Source organism: Herpailurus yagouaroundi, unplaced genomic scaffold (assembly GCF_014898765.1).
Source record: "Herpailurus yagouaroundi ecotype Mexico unplaced genomic scaffold, PumYag 185, whole genome shotgun sequence".
Lineage (NCBI taxonomy): Eukaryota > Metazoa > Chordata > Mammalia > Carnivora > Felidae > Herpailurus > Herpailurus yagouaroundi.
Window position 1 is genome coordinate 3,143,004 of NW_024412416.1, and position 23,170 is coordinate 3,166,173.

The following is a 23,170-nucleotide window of genomic DNA, read 5'->3' on the forward strand; positions in this document are numbered from 1 at the left end:
CTAAATTACTCATGGATCAAAGAAGAAATCATAATGGAAATTAGACAGTATGTTTTAGATACTTGCTAATAAAAATACAAAGTGCTAAAACCTGTGGAATGCAGCTAAAGCCATGATTAGAAGAAAATCAATAGCCTTAAATGAATATATTAAAAAGAAAGGCTTAAAATCATAACCTAAGTATCCATTTCAAAGAAGTTAAAAAAAAAGAACAGTAAATTAACCCCCCCCCCAAAAAAAAGTAGAAGAGAGGTACAAAATACATGAGAACAGATACGAATGGACCAGAAAACAAAAGTTACCCCTTCAAAAGACTAATAAAATGGATAAACTCATGGTGATTTGGGAAGAACAAAAAGATAATCCATAATTACCAACAAAAGGAATTTAAGAGGGGATCCCAAAGGCATTAAAAATAAAGAGTACAGGGCACGTGGGTGGCTCAATCAGTTAAGTGTCTGACTTCAGTTCAGGTCACGATCTCATGATTCATGAGGTTGAGCCCCGTATCAGGCTCGGCACTGACAGTACAGAGCCTGCTTTGGATCCTCTGTCTCTCTGTCTGTCTGTCTGTCTGTCTGTCTGTCTGTCTGTCTCTTTCTCTCTCCCTCTCTCAAAAATAAATAAACATTAAAAAAATAAAATAAAAATAAAGAGAATAAGTGTGTAATGGAAAACACTATATGTCAATAAATTAAAAAATTTACATAGACTGAAAATATTCCTACAAAAACCGACTTACCAAACTAACACATAAATGGAGAGAAATATGAATAGTTCTATCTCTATTAAGTTAAATGTGTAATTTAAAATACTTAAAAAGTAAGCTCAAGTGTCAGCTTCCTTGGAGAAATTCTACTAAACATTTAATGCATAAATATTCCAACCTTATATAAATTCTCCAGAAACAGAAAAAGAGGGAAAACTTCCTGACTCATTTAGGTCAATGTCACTCATAAACACAGATGTATAAATCCTAAAGAAAACATTACCAATGAAATGATAAATAAATATTACATCGTGACCAAGTTGGGATTATTCCTGGAAGGCAAAGTGGCTTCCATCTTGGCAAATCAATCAGTGTTTTTGATATTAACAAAACACAGGAGAGAAATCATGTGATCGTTTCAATAGAGGGTGAAAAACAGTTGATAATTGCACCAATATTCATGATTGAGAACTTTCTTAATCTGAATAAGTGCATCCAAAAAAGCAAATGGTAGTGGTGGGGGCAGCGGAGGAGAATAGAGCAAGATATCTGCATCCTTCTCTCTTTAAAAAACAAAAGGCAGTAACAGTTAATGAAAGACATAAGGCTCAAGCTAATTTCCCATACAAAATAAACATCTCAGTAGACCATAAATCAAATGGAAACAGTGCTGAAGTGGACTAAGGTTATCCAGGTTTAGTGGATGCCAGGATTGAAAACTTTTCATAACAGCTGGGAGTCCAATTTCTACGGGGAAAGTAAACACCTGGCACCACAGTGAGGGGGGTGACTGAAGCTAGGCTCGTTTCTAGAAACACAGTGGGCAAGACTCCCTGACCCATAACTGAAGGCTGAAGAAAAGTAGCCTGTGTGTGTGGTTGAAATTGATCAGCTGTCTGGGATAACATAAAAGAACGGAGATAACTGGAGCCTGGTTATTGCGCCAAACTGTCATATAATCTGGGAAGGGTTCTGCAAAATCTCACCTGGGATCAGAACCTAAAGGAAGCAATATGAGACCTGGTTCTGATCTGAGGCTCTTGGGGAGAGGTATTTATTCAGGTAAGCCAAAAACTCCAGAGAAGAACACGTAACTCCCATTCAATATGAGCTTGCAAACCAAAAGGTCCAAGGAGAAAAAAAATTAATGACATGAAAGCGAGCAGACACACTCAACAGATGACAGAATTCTCCCCTAAAGAAATAGAAATAACAATAGCACTACTTGTATAGCATGTACTCTTTCCCACATTTGGTTTTAATATAATACTCACTTTATCTTTATAGTGTCTTAAAAAACTTTAATGTAACTACGTTGGGTTTGTTTTTTTTTTATTATTCTTAGGGGCTAATAACGATCCAGGAAATAGCAGACTGATTGCATATGCTTCCTTCTGTTTCCTTCCACCCACACTCCCAAAAATACCCACTAAAAAGAGAGCAAAGGGATAAAAGTGGTGTCAAACAAAGGCATATAACCACAAAGACAAAGAGACTATCAGAGATGCATTTGAAACATTTTGTAAGCCGGAGAGAAGATGGAAAGTGATGTTTAACTTAGCAGCCTGGAGAACTCTGAAAACTAAGCCGGTATTTGTGGGAAAGTCCAAAAGCAAGAAGCCATGAGAAGATCAGACACAACATTTGTCTAAAACTGGGGCATAGCTGAAGCTAAAATTCACTGAAAGTGATTCACTTAAAGTCTATATAAACCTGAAATCCTTTTGCATGTCTGAGGCATGAAGGCGATTTATTCTCCCACACCCAACAGAAGGTCGAGGGACTTACTTAAGGACTTGGCAAAGAGCAAAAAGTGGGGGACTGTACTAAGAATGAGGAATAAGTGAGGATCTACGTATTGCCAGGTGAGACCATTAGAGTTCTTCTGTCTTGGCTCAGAGAAAATACTTCCAGTCAGACTTGTATCCTTTTCCCATGCAGACAAAAGGTTGGAGAAATCCTCACCAGAAACATTAACCAGCTACACAAAAACAAACTCAAAATGGATGAAAGACCTAAATGTAAGACAGGAAGCCATCAGGAGAAAGCAGGTAAAAACCTCTTTGACCTTGGCCGCAGGAACTTCCTACTCAACATGTCTCTGGAGGCAAGGGAAACAAAAGCAAAAATGAACTATTGGGACCTCATCAAAATAAAAAGCTTCTGCACAGTGAAGGAAGCAATGAGCAAAACTAAAAGGCAACTGACAGAATGGGAGAAGATACTTGCAAATGACATATCAGATAAAGCTTTAGTATCCAAAATCTATAAAGAACTTAACACCCAAAAAACAAATAATCCAGTGAAGAAATGGGCAAGAGACATGAATAGACACTTCTCCAAAGAAGACATCCAGATGGCCAACCAACACATGAAAAAATACTCAACATCACTCATCATCATGAAAACACAAATCAAAATCACAATGAGACACCACCTCATACCTGTCAGAATGGCTAACATTAACAACTCTGGCAACAACAGAGGTTGGTGAGGATGTGGAGAAAGTGGATCTCTTTTGCACCACTGGTGGGAATGCAAACTGGTGTATCCATTCTGGAAAACCGTATGGAGAATCTTCAAAAAATTAAACTACCCTATGACCCAGCAATTGCATTACTAGGTATTTATCCATGCGATACAGGTGTGCTGTTTCGAAGGGACACGTGCACCCCAATGTTTATAGCAGCACTATACACACACACACACACACGCACACACACACACAATGGAGTATTCCTCGGCAATCAAAAAGAACGAAATCCTACCATTTGCAACTACGTGGATGGAACCAGTGGGTATTATGCTAAGTGAAATTAGTCAGAGAAAGACAAAAATCCTATGACTTCACTCATATGAGGACTTTAAGATACAAAACAGAGGAACATAAGGGAAGGGAAGCAAAAGTAATATAAAAACAGGGAGTGGGATAAAACATAAGAGACTCTTAAATATGGAGAACAAACAGATGGTTACTGGAGGGGTTGTGAGAGGGGGGATGGGCTAAATGGGGAAGGGGCACTAAGGAGTCTACTCCTGAAATCATTGTTGAACTATATGCTAACTAACTTGGATGTAAATTTAAAAAATAAATAAATTAAAAGATATTCAATAAAAAAGGGAAAAAAAGAAACATTAACTAGCTTGAGAGCAAAAATCAAATTCAGAAGGTCTCCCTATGAAGCAGCCCATCTAGATCACTCTAGAGTGAAGCCTACCGCTCAACAAATTCTGTCCATATACACAGGGCTTCCAATCTGCCTTTTTTAATACATCATACTTAAATGAATAGTCAAGGAACATAAAATACTTAATTAAAACATCTAAGAAAAAAGAAACCAAAACAGGCATACAGGAGAAAACAGACAGAATGCAAGGTACAAAAGAAAACAAAACTAATATAAAATAAAAACTTCATAATTCATATTCTCAAGAAACAAAAGATACTGTATTCACGAAATGAAAACAGGATGTTGTTTAAAAAGGTACTAGGAACCTAAAGAGAACCAAAAAGACCTGTGTAAATTAAAAATAACTAAATAAAAATGTAACCAATCAATTGAGAAATAGAAGTAAAGATAACTCTCAAAAAGTACGAATAGAAGAAATGCAAAGTTGGGTCAGTTCAGAAAGTCCAACATTATACAATGGGAGGTTCATTAAAAAGCAGAAGAAAATAATAACTCGAGAAAATTTCCCAAAATGGAAAGAAGTATTAGGATTTTAAAGCCCCTCCCAATTTCCCAGCACAAAAGATAACAATGAGCTACGCCAAAGCATATGACATTGTTCCACTGTCTTCCAGAGGTAATAAAACAGGTCTGCGCGGATGACGAGGGATCCACGTGGCAAAGCAGTTCTCAAAGCAGCACTGGATGTTAGAACTCAGTGAATGGAGCAATGCCTCAAGAAATTGTTTGGAGGACACCTGGGCTCAGTCAGCTAAGTGTCCGACTCTGGATTTCAGCTCAGGTCATGATCTCAGAGTCCTGGCATCCAGCCTCGAGTCAGGCTCAGTATTGGGCATGGAGAATGCTTGATCTTCTCTCTCTCCCTCTCTCTCTACCCCTCCCCTAATTGCTCACACACATGTGCTCTCTGTGTCTCAAAAAAAATTTTTTTGAGAGAAAATGATATGCAACTTTGAAATCTACACCCAGGCAAAAGATTAAGGTGTAATAGAACATTTCCAGATATTCAAGAGCAAAAACTTAATCCCTAGCTTTCTTGGGAAGCTCCTGGATTTATGTGCTCCAACAAAAAATAGTGAACAGCCTAAGAAAGAGGAAAGCATGGAACATGAAGGGTGGAAAACAAAGAATCCAATGTAAAAGAGATGCAAGGAACCCTCAATATGAGAGTGAAAGGACACAAAAGCTGTTTAGGAAGGAGCAACCAGTCCAATTTGGAGCAGGAAGAGGAAGTGCTCTGAGAGGGATATCCCCAAGAAAATGATGTAACAGAATACATGATGTATTTGAATGCACTGCAAGGATAGTTAAACCCTGGTAGATATTTTGAGAATAAATTAATGACAGGATCATAGGAACTAAGAAAACAAAAAAAATGAAGGCAATTATAAACTCCAGAGAAAACAAAAATGAAAATGCAACCATAGTAAAGTATTAAATGTTTCATTCTCCCTTTTTGAAGAACAGCTTTATTGAGATATACTTTATATAACTTAAAATTTACCTTTTTATAATGTCGCAAAGTTCCTTTTAAGAAACAGATCCTGCCTAGTCCCGGGCCCTTTTAGATACTAAAAGCCTCACTATGGTGGAACATCTGACCATGATCCAACAGATAAGCATATGACTTGAGCTGCTTATAATGAAGTGGACATACTGTGAGATTGAGCCCCATGTGGGGCTCTGCGCTGACAGTATGGAGTCTGCTTGGGATTCTCTCTCCCTCTCTCTCTGCCTCTCTGCTGCTCACGCTCTATATCTCAAAATAAATAAAAAAGAATTAATTCTAGGTTATCTCATTGGTTCTTCTTTAATGTTTATTTATTTTTGAGAGAGAGAGAGTGAGCACAAGTAGGGGAGGGGCAGAGAGAAAGGGAGACATGGAATCTGAAGCAGGCTCCAGGCTCTGAGCTGTCAACACAGAGCCCAGTGTGGGGCTGGAACTTACATACTGAGAGATCATGACCCTCGCCAAGGTTGGCCGCTTAACCAACTAAGCCAGCCAGGCATGCCTCTAATTGGTTCTTTTTAAGACTCACCTATTCTTACCACATTTCTGCCTATGTCTATTTTGTAATTTCCAGTTCTTCACATGGATGTTATTTACCAATTTATATCACCAAAGATCTTAGTAATATTTAAAGTCTTTTTTGGGGGCGCCTGGGTGGCGCAGTCGGTTAAGCGTCCGACTTCAGCCAGGTCACGATCTCGCGGTCTGTGAGTTCGAGCCCCGCGTCAGGCTCTGGGCTGATGGCTCGGAGCCTGGAGCCTGTTTCCGATTCTGTGTCTCCCTCTCTCTCTGCCCCTCCCCCGTTCATGCTCTGTCTCTCTCTGTCCCAAAAATAAATAAAAAACGTTGAAAAAAATTTAAAAAAAAAAATAAAGTCTTTTTTGGATTGTTCTGGTATTTTGATTTCTTCTGGAGTGAATTCACCTTTCAGCTGCTGATGCCAGTGACTATCTTCATTAGCATTAGATTTCTTCATGTGCTTTGGAATTTCATTTTGCAGGCTCAACGTGGAGGAAGGTTTCTCTTTCCTCATCTCCTTTTATCCTTTTCTCTGACCCTTAACCCTTCTCTGTCTACAGTTTTGCTTGTCTCCATCTAGCCCTCCAGGATCTCCAGTCTGGAACCAAGTCTTGCGTGGACAACATGGCACAAAAGCACAGCAAGGGCGCTGGGGGTCCAACCACCGAGCTAACTTGTAATCTGGGCTTGTATCATTGTGTCTGTCCTCTGTCTCCCCAAGCACACAGCCTTCACACAATGGCTTCAGGCTGTGCTCGACAGTACCTTTTTCCTGCAAAGAAACAGTGGAGGTGGTTCCTTCTTAATCAATCAAAAGGAAGGTATTCAGTCCCTCCTCTCCATAGGCACCGAATTCTCACGTACCCCAACGGCTTTGGGGCCTCAAGCCCTCAAGAACCACAGGTCTGTTTCCACTCATCACTTCACACTTCCGTCCCTTTCCTGGCCCAGATAGTTCTTTTCATGACTTTCCCCTGGGTATATTGTTTTAATTTCCCTGTTCTTATACAGCGTCAATCATCAATCTGTATTTGGAACAGAATGTAAAATTAAAACACCATCTCCGTTGGAAACCTAGCAATTAGAATGTGATTTTAGATATAAATTTCCAGTAGCTTTCGAGGTGAGGGCAATCACCAACAGTAGATACATACATCACATTTTGATGATAATTGAGCCACATCAGTAAGTAACTAAAAGGACATTGTCTCACTATAATTCAGCTTAGAGGGGCGCCTGGGTGGCACAGTCGGTTAAGCGTCCGACTTCAGCCAGGTCACGATCTCGCGGTCCATGAGTTCGAGCCCCGCGTCGGGCTCTGGGCTGATGGCTCAGAGCCTGGAGCCTGTTTCCGATTCTGTGTCTCCCTCTCTCTCTGCCCCTCCCCCGTTCATGCTCTGTCTCTCTCTGTCCCAAAAATAAATAAACGTTAAAAAAAAAAGTTTAAAAACAATTCGGCTTAGATGTACAACTTATTTGGAGTGACTTCGGATATTCATCTTTCAAGAAAGTATGGAGCTAGAAGAATCCACCAGAGGCACAAGGGACTGGAAATGAAACCACTGTTATTCAAGAAATGGGTAGCGGTTTCTTCTTAACAGACAATGGGCTAAATACAGAATTTTTTCAAGTTCAAGAACTGGGTAACAAGTAGGCGGAGGAACACATCCCTCTTGCCTCTTGCTTTCTGACCTCCCTCCCTAGCAGTGCTGACTGCTGTCAGAGAAGAAAGCCTTCCTCAGATGAGTGGGACCATTATGTAACCTTGCCTGTTTCTGCAAGCTGCTGGCTCGCTCCTGGAAAAAGCAAACTCCATAAATAGCAGACACTCAGCAGTTATAGCATAGACCAGGGGGAGTAACCCCATAAGAGCAAATAAACATACAACACCCCACCTTGGAGAGTCTAGGCAAATACATCAAATGCATTTGCCTTTGGGTAAATAAAGATCCACTGACTGTCCAACCCAATCTCAGTGGTAAGTTCCACCCTGGGGTGATATTTTACTGCTATTGCCCTTGGAGTCAGTAAATATTTGTGTGGAAAATATTACGCAACACCCTGTTCCTGTTATTCCTACACCACTGGTTTCTAGAACCTAAAACATTTTTGTAAACTTACCTTTACTTTGGCACCGACCCTTTGTCTCTGCTGGGCTTTTTCCAACATAACTCTCAACGCTCGAAAAGTTTATTAAATTTGCAATTTTGAAGCGAGGAAGAGTGTTTCCCTTCACATAAAAACAGACTCTTAATTTTGCAAAGAGGCCAAGACATATCGTGTGCTCTATTATTCCTAGCTTGGAAGCTCTGTGGGCAAGACGTGGCTGAAGAAGACGTGCAATCATTGTTGCTGAGGCACAGCAAAGAGGGGACAGAGGCTCTGCTGCACACAGGGCACACCAGCGTGCGTCCCTCAGCAGCCTTAAGAAACAAGGTCCGGACTTGTTCCTAAATCCTGCTCTGGCTCAGCGAGCAAAGAAAGAGCAGTACCGCAGACGGAGCTCAACCCTGCCGTGACCTCCTGGGCAGGTCAAGGGAAGGCTGTTGTTCTTAGAACTAAAATGAGCCCTGAGCATTTCCAACTACTCACGAGTAGACCCAAGGGTCTAGGCATAGTTCTGAAGATGCGAGTGAAAAACGCAACCTGAAAGCGCCCTCTACAGTGAAAGGCTGGCACCGAAAGGACCTTGGGGGTCGCAATGTGCAGCATCTCCCACGTTACTCAGAGGCAGAAGCTCAGCCCGGAGGGCTAGGCACCTTCTGAAACTGCCGGAGGGGGTCGAGCGGGGGTGCCGCCCCTGACCCACCCCCGGTCCTCGCTCCACTCCTAAGAGCTCCCCTCTAACAAGGGTCTCAGATGAGGGTCCCACCTCTCATTCTATTGGACTTCATTGTACCAGTGAGAAGCGATCACTTCCCCGGGGAGAGAATAAACTTGTTTCATGGTAGAAAAGGGCTCCAGACAGTGGGCCTGGCACGTGCAAAGGTCTGAAGGCATGAACAAACATGAGCGTGGGTCATGGTGAAAATTCACCATGGCTGCTGAGGAAGTTCCTCTGCATGTGTGTGCATGTGCGTGTGTGTGCACACGCCCACAATGAGGGTGGTAGTGACGGGAGACAGGGTTCAAACCTAAAACCAGGGTCACAAAGGACTTTATAGGCTGTAGCGGATTGGATTGCTTTCCCCTAAAAGTTGTCGAAGCTTTGAGTCCTAGTACCTGTAAATGTGACCTTATTTGGAAAGAGGGTCTTTGCCAATGATCAACTTAGATGATGTCATTAGAATGGGCCCCGATCCAATATGAGGGCTGTCCCAATAAAAAGGGGACATTTGGACAAAGAGACAAACAGGAGGAAGACAACACGGAAACACAGGCAGAACAGCATCTGTGAGCCAAGGAATGCCGGCGGCTACCAAGAGCCAGGAGAGAGACCTGGACCAGGTTCTCCCTCCCAGCCTCAGCAGGAGTCGACCCTGCCAGCACTTGATCTCAGACTCCCCAGCCTCCAGGACTGAGACAATACGTTCCTGCTGATTAAGCCCCCTAGTCCGAGGTAGTCCCAGGAGACTCCTCCACATGCCAAAGCAAAGAGTGTGGAGTTTTAATCCCCAGGTGAGGAAAGGTGCTGAAGGGTTTCACCTGGGGGCTTGACACGGTCACCACGACTTAGAAAGATCTTTCAAGGTCATACATGGGCCCGTGGACCAGAGCAGGAAACACGAGAGGCAGGAGTTTATGCAGAAACTGCTGAAACAGATCACGCAAAACACAGCTGAGTGAGGGCAGGGACAGTGAGGAATGGACAGGACGAGTTTATGAGATGTTAGGGGATAAATCAGCATGAATCATGTCCGTGTCACCAGAGGAGAAATGAAACCAGAAAAGGCCACTTAACGTGAAGCCACTTTAAGAAGGACCTCAAATTTTAGGATAAATAGAATAGATAGAGGGAAATGTTTGATTTGGATTTAGTCTTTAAAAATCACACTAATACGTAAGGAATCGACTTTTTACCTAACACTGAACCAAATGTAGGTGGCGACTGCAGTTGCGCAGACTCATTTGTAGAATGAAGACAGAATGGATTGTTCTGTATATTCATTTTTTCCCCCTAAAAAACTTGTACGAGGACCCACTAGGGCTGTCTTCACTTTCAGAGCAAGATCAGGAACCGGGTTGTTTTTACAACCGGTTTTTACAACAGTGGCGTCAGCCCCGCCCCCGACCCCCGTGCTGTGCAAACCCCTCCTGTTTCCATTTTCTGTTTAATTGTCCACCTGTCCACTTGTCCCCATGGCCTCACCTGCCAATGACTGGGCCTAGAAAGAAAAGACACAACTGGGTGAAGACTAACCTTATGTTGATGTGGAATGAGTGTTGAAAAAGACACAACCTTATGTTGATACGGAATGAGACTTGAAACCAGAAATAAAGCACACTCCAAATCTGGGGGGTAATATTTTCTTCTTTTTACCCTTCTCTGTTTATGGCTGTGGAGCCGTGTGCTTCGCCAAACTGCACTCACCATTTAAACCTGGTATAAATTCCAAATCACTTCGTTTATAGTCCTCTTTCCAGAAAGACGGCTGGTGTAGAGAAAGGGGAGCTCGCGCCTGATTCCAACCTCAGGGGAAAACATGTCCGGAGAGTAAAGTATGCTTCTTCCCCTCACTGTTTCCCCTTGTCCCTTACTCCAGGTCAGACAGACAGCCGTCCGCTTCCACCTACAGAGCCTCAGGGGAGGGATGTGTCGGGGAAGGAAAAAAGAAACCCTGGCTTTTCCAAGACTGTCTGAGTCACTGGTTCCAACGGCTGAGAACCCTGGACAGGTGATTTGGGTGTGTTTATACAAATAGCGTAAGTGCCATAGAAGTGGATGTGCGCTCAGAACAGCACATCCACTTGATGTGCTCGATGCCCTTGGAAAGCTCAGAACACACTTTGCGAAGTGGGCACCCTGAGCAGGAGTTAGAGCAGACCTTCCCCAAACCCCTCCTGTACGTCTCTTCTGCAATCTTGGATGGTTCTACAACGCGGCAAGCCCAGGGTGGGCAGGGGTGGGGGAGAGCGGGGAAGCAGATTTCCCTGTGCTGTTTCTGGGCCTAGGTCCTGACTGCTTCCCAGTGGAGCACAGCAGAGCACAACAAGATGGCTGGAACACAAGTCAGGAAGTCCCTGGCATCTCCTCGGCCTACGACGGAAGTCAGAAATACGGTAATGGGTACAAAACACTGTGCCTGGCTCTTCGCAGGGGTGTCCTCACCGAAGATGAAGCGCACACAGGGGCAGGCCCTCCTCCTGAGAGCGTGCAGGTCGGAGACGCAGATTCAGAAGGAAAGGGCCCACCTGTAGGATGGGGAGGGCTGGATTCCTGGGGTGCACTGGCTTATTCCATCCCTACCCCATCACCCTCAGACCATCAAGGCAGGAGTTTTTACATCACAGCCAACACATTTCATGGGATCAATATGAGAAGGGTCAAGAGAATTCCAGAATCAGACTTATTTCCTGAATAGACATAAAATACACCTGTCCTTACGCCAGCCAGTATGGCCGGAGGAACACAATGACCTTCTTCAGTCACTTAGGGTCCTAGACGTAGCAAACTTGACTTTGGGGGCTAAAGGTGCCTCAATAGATGGGCGACACGTACCAAGAGGTGGTTCAGAGAATCTGGCAAAGAGGGAGGGGAGCTGCCTGGGAATACGATATTACTCTTATCCCTATTTTATTGTCTAAAATATAGATATTTTGGGCAACTGATTCTTATCATGGAAGCATGACCAAGACAACAAAGGGTTGGGAGAGAAGAAGGAAAAAACTGGGGGTTGGATCCTGGAAGTTCTTGTGCGAGAAACTAATGCTGCTGAGTCAAAATCCACGGCAGCCAGCAACACCCGGGGAGAGCGCAACATGAGGAAAATCTACCCTCCCTTCCAAGAAACCTCCACAGCATCTTCTACGGACTTAAGCAAGGAAGAAGATTAACCTTAAGGGTCAACCTTTCAGACCAAGGAAACCAAAAATAAGACAACCTCACCTATTCTTTGGGGCTTACAAGATCACACCCCACAACCTACGATCTAAGGCAAGTCAGTGGGAAGGATAATAACCAACATGGGGTGAATTCTAGGTAACGAGTAGGAGATCACTCAGTCATTCAACAAATACAGAACGTAGGCTAGGTGACCTACCTCAGGTGCACCTACAAGCCTCTGTGCACACATGGGGGTCTCTGCAGGAGAGGGTGTTCCCTTTGGCGCAGTGTCCCAGGAGCGCAGGGCAGCACGTACCTGGGCGGGCAGGGTTCCGGGTTGCAAGCCTGGCTCATCGGAGGAGGGCGGTGGACCATATCACACAAGGTGTCACTGACTGTCTGCTGGGTCTGGGTGTGTAAGCACACGGCTATCGCTTCTTGATGGCCTGGAGGTTGGGAAGAGGAAAACAAATGTAAGTGACTTAGAATAACTCACTGTGGGGGGAAAACAGGGTCTTGGGACTTCTTTAGCCATTGCCTTTTGAGTATATCGCTTGGCTGTGGGCTGCATTTCAGGGTGCACGTGCAGACTGGGCATCTTTCAAAGGCTTCCAGTCTTTAATATTCTCTCAGTCACCTTTTCAACTCAGCACCACTACCCTCTCCGCCCAAATATACTCACCTTGAAACATGAAAGGACATCCCGACTCCCCGTCTACCTGCAGACTTACCTGTGTTCCCAATCCAAGTCCCCCCAACCGAACCACCCAAGTGTTCTCCAAACCACACGCTAGTAGTTCCCGGAGAGGGATTTTCACGTCAGCCGCGAAAGAGTGACATTTTTTCTATGTCACTGCATACGTGCTAACTTTGATGTACAATCCTTACTCCAGCGTTCATTATGGTCTGAACTCCTGCTCGCTATTACTATACTTCGTGATATTGCCATTGCCGGCAGAAACAACAGTAATACCTCCCATCGGGAAAGCGCTCTGGCGTGTACGAAGTGCTTTTGCGGGCACCGTTTGGGCCCACGGGAATCTTGGGAGGTCCAAAGAATGGTATCATTATCTCCATCTCATTAATTTAATAATAAGGAAAACTGAAGCCTAAGAGAAATTAAGGCAGCAGAAAATGGTAGACTCAAAACTAAAAATTAGAGGGGTGCGTGGGGGGCTCCGTCAGTTAAACGTCCGACTTCGGCTCAGGCCATGATCTCACAGTTTGTGAGTTCGAGCCCCGTGTCGGGCCTGTGCTGACAGCTCGGAGCCTGGAGCCTGCTTTGGATTCTGTGTCTCCCTCTCTCTCTGCCCCTCATCCACTCCCCCACTCATGCTCTCTCTCTCTCTCTCTCTCTCTCTCTCTCAAAAATAAACATTAAAAAAAATCTTAGGGGCGCCTGGGTGGCTCATTCGGTTAAGCGTCTGACTTCAGCTCAGGTCACGATCTCGTGGTCCATGGGTTTGAGCCCTGCGTTGGGCTCTGTGCTGACCGCTCAGAGCCTGGAGCCTGCTTTGGATTCTGTGTCTCCCTCTCTCTCTGCCCCTCCCCTGCTTGCGCTCTGTCTCTCAAAAATAAATAAACATTAAAAAAAGTTAGATTTCCTATCTCCTACGTGAGTGCTCTTTCTCTGTACTCCAGGGATTCCAAAATACAATACAGTCAACTGGTCAAGGCAGAGACTGTGCAAATAGGAGCCCCCACAGGCATGTTTTTCCTTTGAGGCCAGCCAGCTCTGTCTGACCCCAAAGCCCGCGTCCCAACCACTATTCTTTGTCTGTTGACACAAAAAGAATCACTGAAAAATCAGAACTGAGAACGAAATATAAATCAAAGTTTTGATGAAAAAAAAAATCAAATGAAAATTGCAACAGCAACGGACTATACTATTTGAAATATGCAAATGTATTCAGTTTCATGCAAGAATGTGTGTTCCATTATGTTTGAAGACTGTGGTTCTCCTTCCAAATGCCATGTCTCAATTCATCCGTTTTACAATATTTTACAGAATGCAGAATAGGCCAAAAGAATATATAAAATATACACGTGTGATGTGCAGTGCTTTCTGCTATGTTTTCTCCTTTCTTTAGTTGTAATCTTATGTTTCCGGCCATGGCAGGATGCAGTCTTAAACCTCCAAGGATCTCCCATGAACTACTTTTTAATAAATACTGGCTAACTTGAGATACAAAGGGGACACGGCTACAAAAAAGTATTTCCAAGGGCAGCCACAAGAGTATCTTCTATCCTGCATACTCGACCTAAAGGCTTTTCATTTCAAGAGGCTTGATAAAACCTTTACCTTCAAAAGTAAACATAAAAACATATAAGTTTCCTTCACCTTTTACTTGGCAAAATTTGGGTGACAATCATGATGTGTTCAGAAGCTATAAAACAAAGTGTTGAAATCATGGTGTAATTTTCCTAACAAATCCTTTTGGAAGCATGAAGCAACACCCTTCAATTCACACTTGACCTTCTATAACATCATGACGAGAGGGTCTTTTTGGAGCAGAAATAATATTCAAAGCCTTCGTCAAGAAATGAATTAATGATGAGGGGGGAAAAGGGACTCTAAAAAGAGAAATGGAGCCAATAAATGAACTGACACATTTCCTTCCGTTGAAGGTTAGAGTGAGTTGGGCTCCTTGTTCACAAGTCTTGACTGATTCAACATGCCAAATAACATAATTCTCTCTCTCTCTCCCTCTACCTCTCTCTCTCTCTCTCGAAGAAATACCAAGAACAATGAAGAAATCTATTCACTCTCTCTCTCTATCCCTCTCTCTCTCTCTCTAAGAAATACCAAGAACAATGAAGAAATCTAGTCAGAACCTTTCAATTACTATCCAGTATTTGATACATCAAGTTGTAAAATGAATATGAAAAAATGAGTAAGAAAAGTATGTTAATTTAATAACCAAGTAGCCCTGGGCCCCAGAAATAGATGTAATATGCTCTTTTGAAGCATCAATGGAACATTAACAAAAACTGGTCCTACATAAGATTATAAGGCAAACTGCAGTGAGTTCCAAAAGCCAGAAGCAGGTAACATTCTCTGACCACAACAGAGTCCAGCGATAAATGAATAGGAGCCAATTGACCGCTCAAATCCAACCATTAGAATTTTCCAAAAGTCTGTCCCTATATAACTGCTAGGTCAGAAAGACAGAATGGATTACACATAATCTTTGACCAGAAAGAAGAGAGGAGAGAGGCTTAAAGCAACCTGAGACCAGATGAACAACTCTTTTTTGTTTTTTAATGTATGTTTGTTTGTATTTATTTACTTAGAGGGGGTGGGGAGAGAGAGAGAAGGGGAGGAAGAATGCCAAGCAGGCTCCGTGCAGTCAACACAGAGCCCAACATGGGGCTCAATCCCATGAACCATGAGATCATGACCTGAGCTGAAATCAAGAGTCGGACATTTAACCAACTGAAACACCCAGGTGCCCCCGGATGAACCACCCAATGATAATTTCAATATTGTCATGAAATGGATGACTTTTTTGCCCCCAAGAAAACCTAAATTGAGGAATTTACTTAAAAATTAAAATCTTGAATATGACAATAAGCAGGGGGTGTACTGGAAATGATGTTAAAGATCCAGCCATGATGCCTCTCCCCTCAATCCCGCCCCCAGGAGGGAAAAATAAGAATGAGATTCAGATACTTGCAGGAACCAGTGCTTTCAAGCTTCTTGGATGGATAATATCCATGACATAAACTACTGAAGATGGTTGAAAGGTACAAAAGACTCCAACTCACATTTACAAAAGGACTGTAACCCTGATGTTGGGATCTATAAAAGAAAATAAATGAACACAACTCCTTCATGTGGTGTTGCCTTGTGAGGCAACCAGGCAACCACACACAAGCCCAGGGCCATATTGAAAAGAAGAGTTAATATGTGGGTTTTTTTTTGCTCTCTCAGCTGACTGGCCACTGTGAACGAGTGGATGCCACTCTAAAGTCCCAGGGAACGAGAAGGAGAGGAAGCAGAGTACGTTCTGGGCTGGGAGAACTGTGGAGAACAGTATCATCCGTGGTGTTAAAATGCCGAGTTTTACGCACTTGCAAATAGGTGGGTTCCTTTTAGCGACGACTTGAGGAGACCGCCGGTAAAGATTAAGGACTGTTGAAACCATGTGGTCGCAGGAAGGGGATCATTGGATGTCACTGGAGCCTGAGAGGAAGTGACCGAATATGTCAAGGAGAAAGTACGGCTAGGGGCCTGTCATGACTTGAAGGGACCTGAAGAGAACAAAATAGGGACCGCTAACATTTCGTGGCGGGAACACATGCCCACAGGGAGTACTCCAGTGTGAGCCCATGGTGGGACAATTCAGCTTTCAGTCCCACATTCCCTTTCATGGGAACGCATGCTTGGACTCCCCCATGCTATGTGGACAATACTTCTGTGCATCATTAACATTTCTATTTATTTCATCTACAGTTTGCATATATCTATGAGAAACCCTAAATCAAATACTAGCACTGTAGTCGGCAGGAAAACGAAAGAACATTACACTGTAACCTCAACCATCTATCCCTTCACTCACCAAATCATTCACACACACACACACACACACACACACACACACACACACACACAAAACACGAAACAACCAGGAACTTCCTGCCCTCGGGCATACAGACCCACCATCTCACAAGCATCCTGGCCTTTTCCTTGTCTATTTCAATTAGGAGTTTGCTGGATTTCACGCCCTTCCACCTTCCCAGGAAATTTGATTACCTCTCCCTTCGCTTTTATCCAAGAGCTTTGTTGCTGCCTTGTGAATGTACCCAAGCCACTCAGTCATGAAGAAATAACACGCACCCAGCTCTCCATCAATCCATGACGCCTTCTAGCCTTTTCCCTCTCTCTGCATTCTTTATCATAAATTTTGCCACAAAAAAATCCATTCACCTCCATTTTGTCACCTGCCACCCTTTCCTCCATTCTTGCAAATCCGACTTCTGTGTCCAACACTCCACTGAATTGACTCCGAGTCACCAATGGCCACCCATTCTCTTCCTGGAGGTTGAGCCACTACCCTGGCTTCGATCCTCTCCGCACACGGATGACTCACCAATGTATACTTCAATCTGGATCTTTGTGCTTTGCTTCAGATTCACACACTCACAAAGCCAACTTAGCATCTCCGTTTGCAAGCCCACAGGCACGTTAAGTCGTTGCGTCCACAAACGGAACTCATGATGTCCTCGTGCCCAGCTGGACCTCCACTGAGCACGCGTCATCTCGGAAGAGAGCCCTGGGACTCAGCTTTGACACCTCCCCTGCACTCACGCCTCCACCAACAGACTTTCACCTTCTACATATCTCAGAGTTATCCACTGCCCTCCACCTCTGCTGTCATTACTGCTCAAGAACAAGTCCCTGCCTGGACGAGGCAACAGCTTTGTAGACGGCCTCCCTCACATCTGCTCTTATCCCTCCCAAACCTGTTTCTTTACGATACAGCTCGACTCACCTTTCTGAGATACAGAAAAATTGGATCATGCATCCCCCGCTTTAATTCTTTGAATGGTCTCCCGCTGATCTTGGGATAAAGAGCCAAATCAGCTTTGCCCACAAGGCATTCATTGGCCCCTGCCGTCTCCTCTAGCATCACCTCGCTGTCTTTCTCACTACTCCAGCCGCACCTGCCTTCTTCACTCTGGGGATGGACCATGAACCCTCCTGCCACCCAGGGACTTTGTACCTGCTGGGAACTCTTTCCGGGCCACCCCCTCCAACGCCTCTTTTGCTTCAGCAATTCCCCATCTTTCATATTTAAGTTCAAGTGTAATTGTTTTTAGGGAGGGTTTCCCTTACTTCCCTAATTAGGTCAAGTTCCTCCTATTATATGTTTTCCTAGCACCATGCATTTATTTTGCTATAACCAGCTGTGGTTTACACATGTGGGTGATTATGTGATCAGTGCATTTTCCCCACTAGACTTGAGTTCCAAAAGCAGGAACTACTTAGAGTCACTGACACCCAGCCTGGTGCCTACCACAAAGAAACGTGCAATAGATATCTGCAGAATTTTTTTTTAAATTTTTTTACATTCATTTATTTTTGAGAGACAGAGCACAAGCGGGGAGGGGCAGAGAGAGAAGGAGACAGAATCCGAAGCAGGCGCCAGGCTCTGAGCTGTCAGCACAGAGCCCGATGTGGGGCTCGAACCCACAAACCGTGAGATCGTGACCTGAGCCGAAGTTGGACGTTCAACCGACTGAGCCACCCGGGCGCCCCAAGAATGTTTTTAAATGAAACAACGGGGAGGTGCCTGCTAACTGTCAGGACAAAGGCGAGGTGGCAGGGCTGGTGCTGCCCACATTATTTATTATTGTTCTTGAAATTCTAGACAATGAAATAAGATTAAAAAGGCTCAAATAAGATAAATAACTATTTGAAAGGGAAAAATAAAATCATCATGAATTAGAGATGGTTATTTTACTTAAGAGAATTGGTAAGAATGAACTTAAAACCGGTAGATGCATCAAGGAGCTCAGCAATTTGGCACACCTGGGGGGCTCAGCTGGTTAAGCATCTGACTCTTGGTTTCGGCTCAGGTCACAATCTCCCAGTCTGTGAGTTTGAGCCCCACGTCAGGCTCTGTGCTGACAGTGTGGAGCCTGCTTGGGATTCTCTCTCTCTCTGCCCCTCCCCTGCTTGTGTTCTCTGTTTCAAAATAAATAAACTTAAAAAAAAAAAAGAAATAAAAGGGGGTTCAGCAATTTAATCAGATTTTTTAAAGAGAAAAAATGGCGGCATTATAAAAAGAACACCCTGTTGTTATTATATTATAAATTAATCATCCCACTAATGCTTATTCTATACCATGTGCCAGGCACTGTGATTAAGAAGTTCTCCAACATCATCCTGTTACATGAGGACACTTAATCCCCTCATTAATCCTCATGAAGGAGGTATGGCTCTTCTCATTGTACAAAAATGAGCCTCTACAAACTTCTATAACAGCCTGAAGAGAGTGGCAGGGCTAGGGTTCAAAGTGGGGTCAGGCTTCAAAGTCAATGAATCTGCTCCTAGCCTGTGCTGTTAGAAAATACAAAGGTATGGACGCCTGGGTGGCACAGTGGGTTAAGCATCTGACTTCGGCTCAGGTCATGATCCCACGGTTCATGGGTTCGAGCCCCGCCTTGGGCTCTGTGCTGACAGCCTGGAGCCCGGAGCCTGCTTCGGATTCTGTGTCTCCCTCTTTCTCGGCCCCTCCCCTGCTCACATTCTGTCTCTGTATCTGTCTCTGTCTCTCTCCCTCCAAAATAAACATTAAACAATTGTTTTAAAAATACAAAAGTAAAAATGAAAGGGCCTAAATGCAACAAATAACATAAAATACAAAGAAAAATTCTGGTGAGGAATGTTGATGATGTACGAAATTACAAAACCTTACCAGGGGGTGTTACAAAGGCAGGCACATCTTCCGGGAGGTCTACGTATATACGCACGCACGTGCACACATACTATGCTGCACGCATACGTATATACGCTGTGGAAGCTGGAAATCCAATGTCTGAATTCTTCATGTTTCCAGGAACTAAAAAAGAACTCTCTGTTGCCACTCCAAAATGAAAGCCGACTTAGGAAAGATTCCTAAGTACCAGCAATTACAACAAACAGATGTATTTTTGTTTCTCGTATGATATGAAGATTAGTTGGAAAATACAAGTACACAGAGGATCAGGATACGATCTTTGCAGGAATCTGTCATTTGCATCTATTATTTTTTCTACCAGAAATAGGAAGCTGGAGAAACGGCTGTGTGCCTGTGGAAATGCTATCTTCCTGTGGTCTTTAGTTATGGCAGACCCACTCTCCTCGCGTGCAAGGGGAGGGTTAAAACCAACATTCTTAATCACACAGAAGTGGACTTGTAGAGGCTGAGCCTCCAAAACCACATTAAAATGGATCACCGAGAGGCAAGTGTCACTGTATGTAGCTAGTACGGTCAAGACGATAAAGGCAAGACAACCAAAAGCTGTGCACCATCAAGTCAAGGAAGGACTGTGTGCTACTCATTTTATATCCCGATTTTGAGCCCAGAACCCAGAGCCATGAAGTCTAGCACAGAGCAGGAATGAGCTTCCCTGTCTTTATTGAGGATCCTGGTTTCAAGCATTACCCTTTACGTTTCACAGAATTTACTTATTTAAAAGCAAAATTTAAGCTTAAACCCCAAAAGTTAAAAATATTACTTTTTGCCAAGTTAAAAGGCTTATTATATGCACCCATTATATGGCCAGCTCTCTCTAAAGGATGAGAACTGTTTTCTGTTTGGGACTGCATGATGGCCTCTGAGCCTCGGTTTCCCTAACTGTAAAATTTGGGTTAGTGGGTATCCAAGGTTCACTTAAATGGTATTATTCTAGGATTGCACAATACAATGCACTCTCACAAGGCAAAATTGCTGTTTAACTGAGTATTGAAAGATTTCCAACTTGATCTCTGTTAAAACTTGTAAAATGTGTTCCAAGTTCACAAGAGGATGCCAGACAATAAACGGGCACTCCACATCAGCTATCTGCACAGTGAGCTGCACTTCTGACATGTTCAAGGTGCTCTGTCTTCTCATAGTCAGCCCAAATGTCCACAGGGCCAATAAGGATAAACTCAATTAGCCAGGTTTCACAAAACTTGTATTTTTTTAAGTTTGTTTATTTATTTATTTTGAGAGAGAGAGAGCATGCATGCATGCATGCATATGAACAGGGGAGGAGCAGAGAAAGAAGTGGGGGGTGAGAAAATCCCAAGCGGGCTCCACACTTGGCATAGAGACTGATATGGAGCTTGATCCCACGACCATGAAATCACAACCTGAGCCAGAACCAAGAATAGGATGCCCAACTGACTGAGCCACCCAGGCGTCCCAAATTTGTATGTTTTAAGTGGATTCAAAGGTCATTCTACTACTCCAAGATACATACCCAAGAAACATGAAAAAATATGTCCATATAAAAACATGTACCTGAATGGCCATAGTAGGATTATTCATAACACCCAAGACATGCAAAGAGTCCAAATTTCTAACTGATGAATGGATAAGCAAAATGTGGTTTATCCCTACAATGGAAGAGTATTAGTCATAAAAAGGAATGAAGTTCTGATTCATGCTACAACATGGATGGACCTCAACCGGAAACATTATACTAAGTAAAAGTCACGAAGGACCGCATATTATGTGATTCATCTTATACGAAATGTCCAGAATAGACAGAAAGTAGATCAGTGGTTTCCAGGGGCTGCCACTGGCAGGGAAAATGGGGGTTTGAGGAAAAATGGGGAGTGACCTGCTTAAGGGTACAGGGTTCTGTGGGGGTAAAGTGCTGTGACGCCGATTATGAAGATGTTTGCACAACCTTGTGAATATACTAAAACCCACCAAATTGAATAAAGACTTCAAATGCATAAATTGTATGGGATGTGAATTACGTCTCAATAAAACTATTAGCAAATAAAAAAAGAAAGTCATTCCCATAGGCTCGGCCATCCTGGAGGTGCCTCCTAGAGCTACCTCAGTAGACAGCACAACAGCAGATTCTAACATCTTGGTACCAAGCCTCAAAGATGAGGTCTAGTGCCGCCTGGATGGCTCAGTCAATTAAGCGTTTGACTCTTGATTTCGGCTCAGGTCATGATCTCACGGCTCATGAGATTGAGCCTTGCGTTGGGCTCTGTGCTGATAACATGGAGCCTGCTTGAGATTCTCTCTCCATCTCTCCCTTCCCCGCCCCCCTCAAAATCAATCAATCAATCTATCTATCTATCAAAGATGAGGTCCAACAGACTCCGCCAACTGAATCAGAATTCGCCTGGTCATCTTTCCTTGGGCAACTCCAACTGCTCTCTTAGTTCTGAGGACCCAACATGCCATGCTTCCCCAAATCGAGGGGCCTTCCCAGTCAGGGAAAAAAACTAAACTCAAGGATAGCAGAGTACTAGATGAAATAGTAATTCTACCAAAGGCAACGTTCAAGAGTTTTGAGATTAAGAGATTTGAGGCTGTGCAAGCGACAGCAGGATTTGTTTCTGCTCTCATAATAAAAGACACAGCTCCTGGTGATACTGCAGGAACATGCTGGTTCAGAAGTGGTAGAGATAGCTGATACTTTCCAGGAATGTCATAGGAAGTTCCAGCCATCTATAACGGCAGTTGAATGGGGGACCATTTTTGCATCTCGGCAACTACCTCTGGAGGGGTCCTCAAGACTCATCAGGAAAGTACTAGTTCCTATTGTCTCCAAGGGCATGTTCACGTGAAGGTTTCCAAGCTATAACAAGGGTGGTGTCCAGGGTGCTGAACTCAGAGCAGGCGTTACGTTCTGAGCGGCAGCATAGGTGTGCAGTGGACTTGGGGCTGAGACTATGTGCCCTGGAGGCAAGAGACACAGCAGCCAGTTGAGGTCCAGGTGAGTAAGAAAATCTGAATTCCTAGTCAGTTGGGTGGGCTTCTAAAAACCAGGGAGAAGCAAGTAAGAGAGCAGAGAGAATCTGGGAGCAGCCAAGTGTCCTGTTCTAAATCCTACGTGCATAACTCCATGTGAAAGGTAGTAGCTTAGCTGAAGGCTGGGCTAAAACATATGCCACTTCCTCTGGGTCTACTGCAGGCTGGCAATGTCAGAGAATAGGTGTCTGTGTCAGGATAGGTGGGTTTAGAGGTTGAATTAGGACAGGACAAAGCCAAATACCACCAAGTCTTGGAGACTGGATGGGAAGGACTGGGAATTCACTTAAGGGCCGGGAGGACAAAGAGGGAGGGGCTCAGGTACAGTGACAGGATCACGAGCTCTAATACCTGATAGGGAACTCCAAGTAATGGGCTCAGGGGCACCAGGAGGGCTGGAGCATACACTTGAACTAACCACCTTCTTTTTTTTAAATTTTTTTTTTTTAACGTTTATTTATTTTTGAGACAGAGAGAGACAGAGCATGAAGGGGGGAGGGGCAGAGAGAGAAGGAGACACAGAATCGGAAGCAGGCTCTGAGCCATCAGTCCAGAGCCTGACGCAGGGCCCGAACTCACTAAACTAACCACCTTCTAAGGCAGTAGCTCCTGTATTCTTCTCACCATTGGCTGGGCCTGAAGTCAGAGCACTTTTTTTAAAGTTTATCTATTTATCTTGAAGAGGGAAAGAGACAGAGAGAAGAAAGAACTCATGCAGGAGGGGCAGAGAGAGAGAGAGAGAGAGAGAGAGAGAGAGAGAGAGAGAGAGAAAAAAACGCAAGCAGG

General features: G+C 43.9%; 1 protein-coding gene across 2 annotated transcripts in view; it reads right to left on the reverse strand.

Moving 5' to 3' along the window:
• The window catches only part of ADAMTSL3 (ADAMTS like 3), a 369,755-nt gene that overhangs the window by 91,216 nt on the left and 255,369 nt on the right, over positions 1-23,170 (reverse strand). For both annotated transcript variants that reach the window (XM_040493500.1, XM_040493501.1), the window contains one exon: positions 12,229-12,358. In XM_040493500.1, the coding sequence (XP_040349434.1) occupies positions 12,229-12,358 (130 nt within the window). The remainder of the gene's footprint in view (positions 1-12,228; positions 12,359-23,170) is intronic.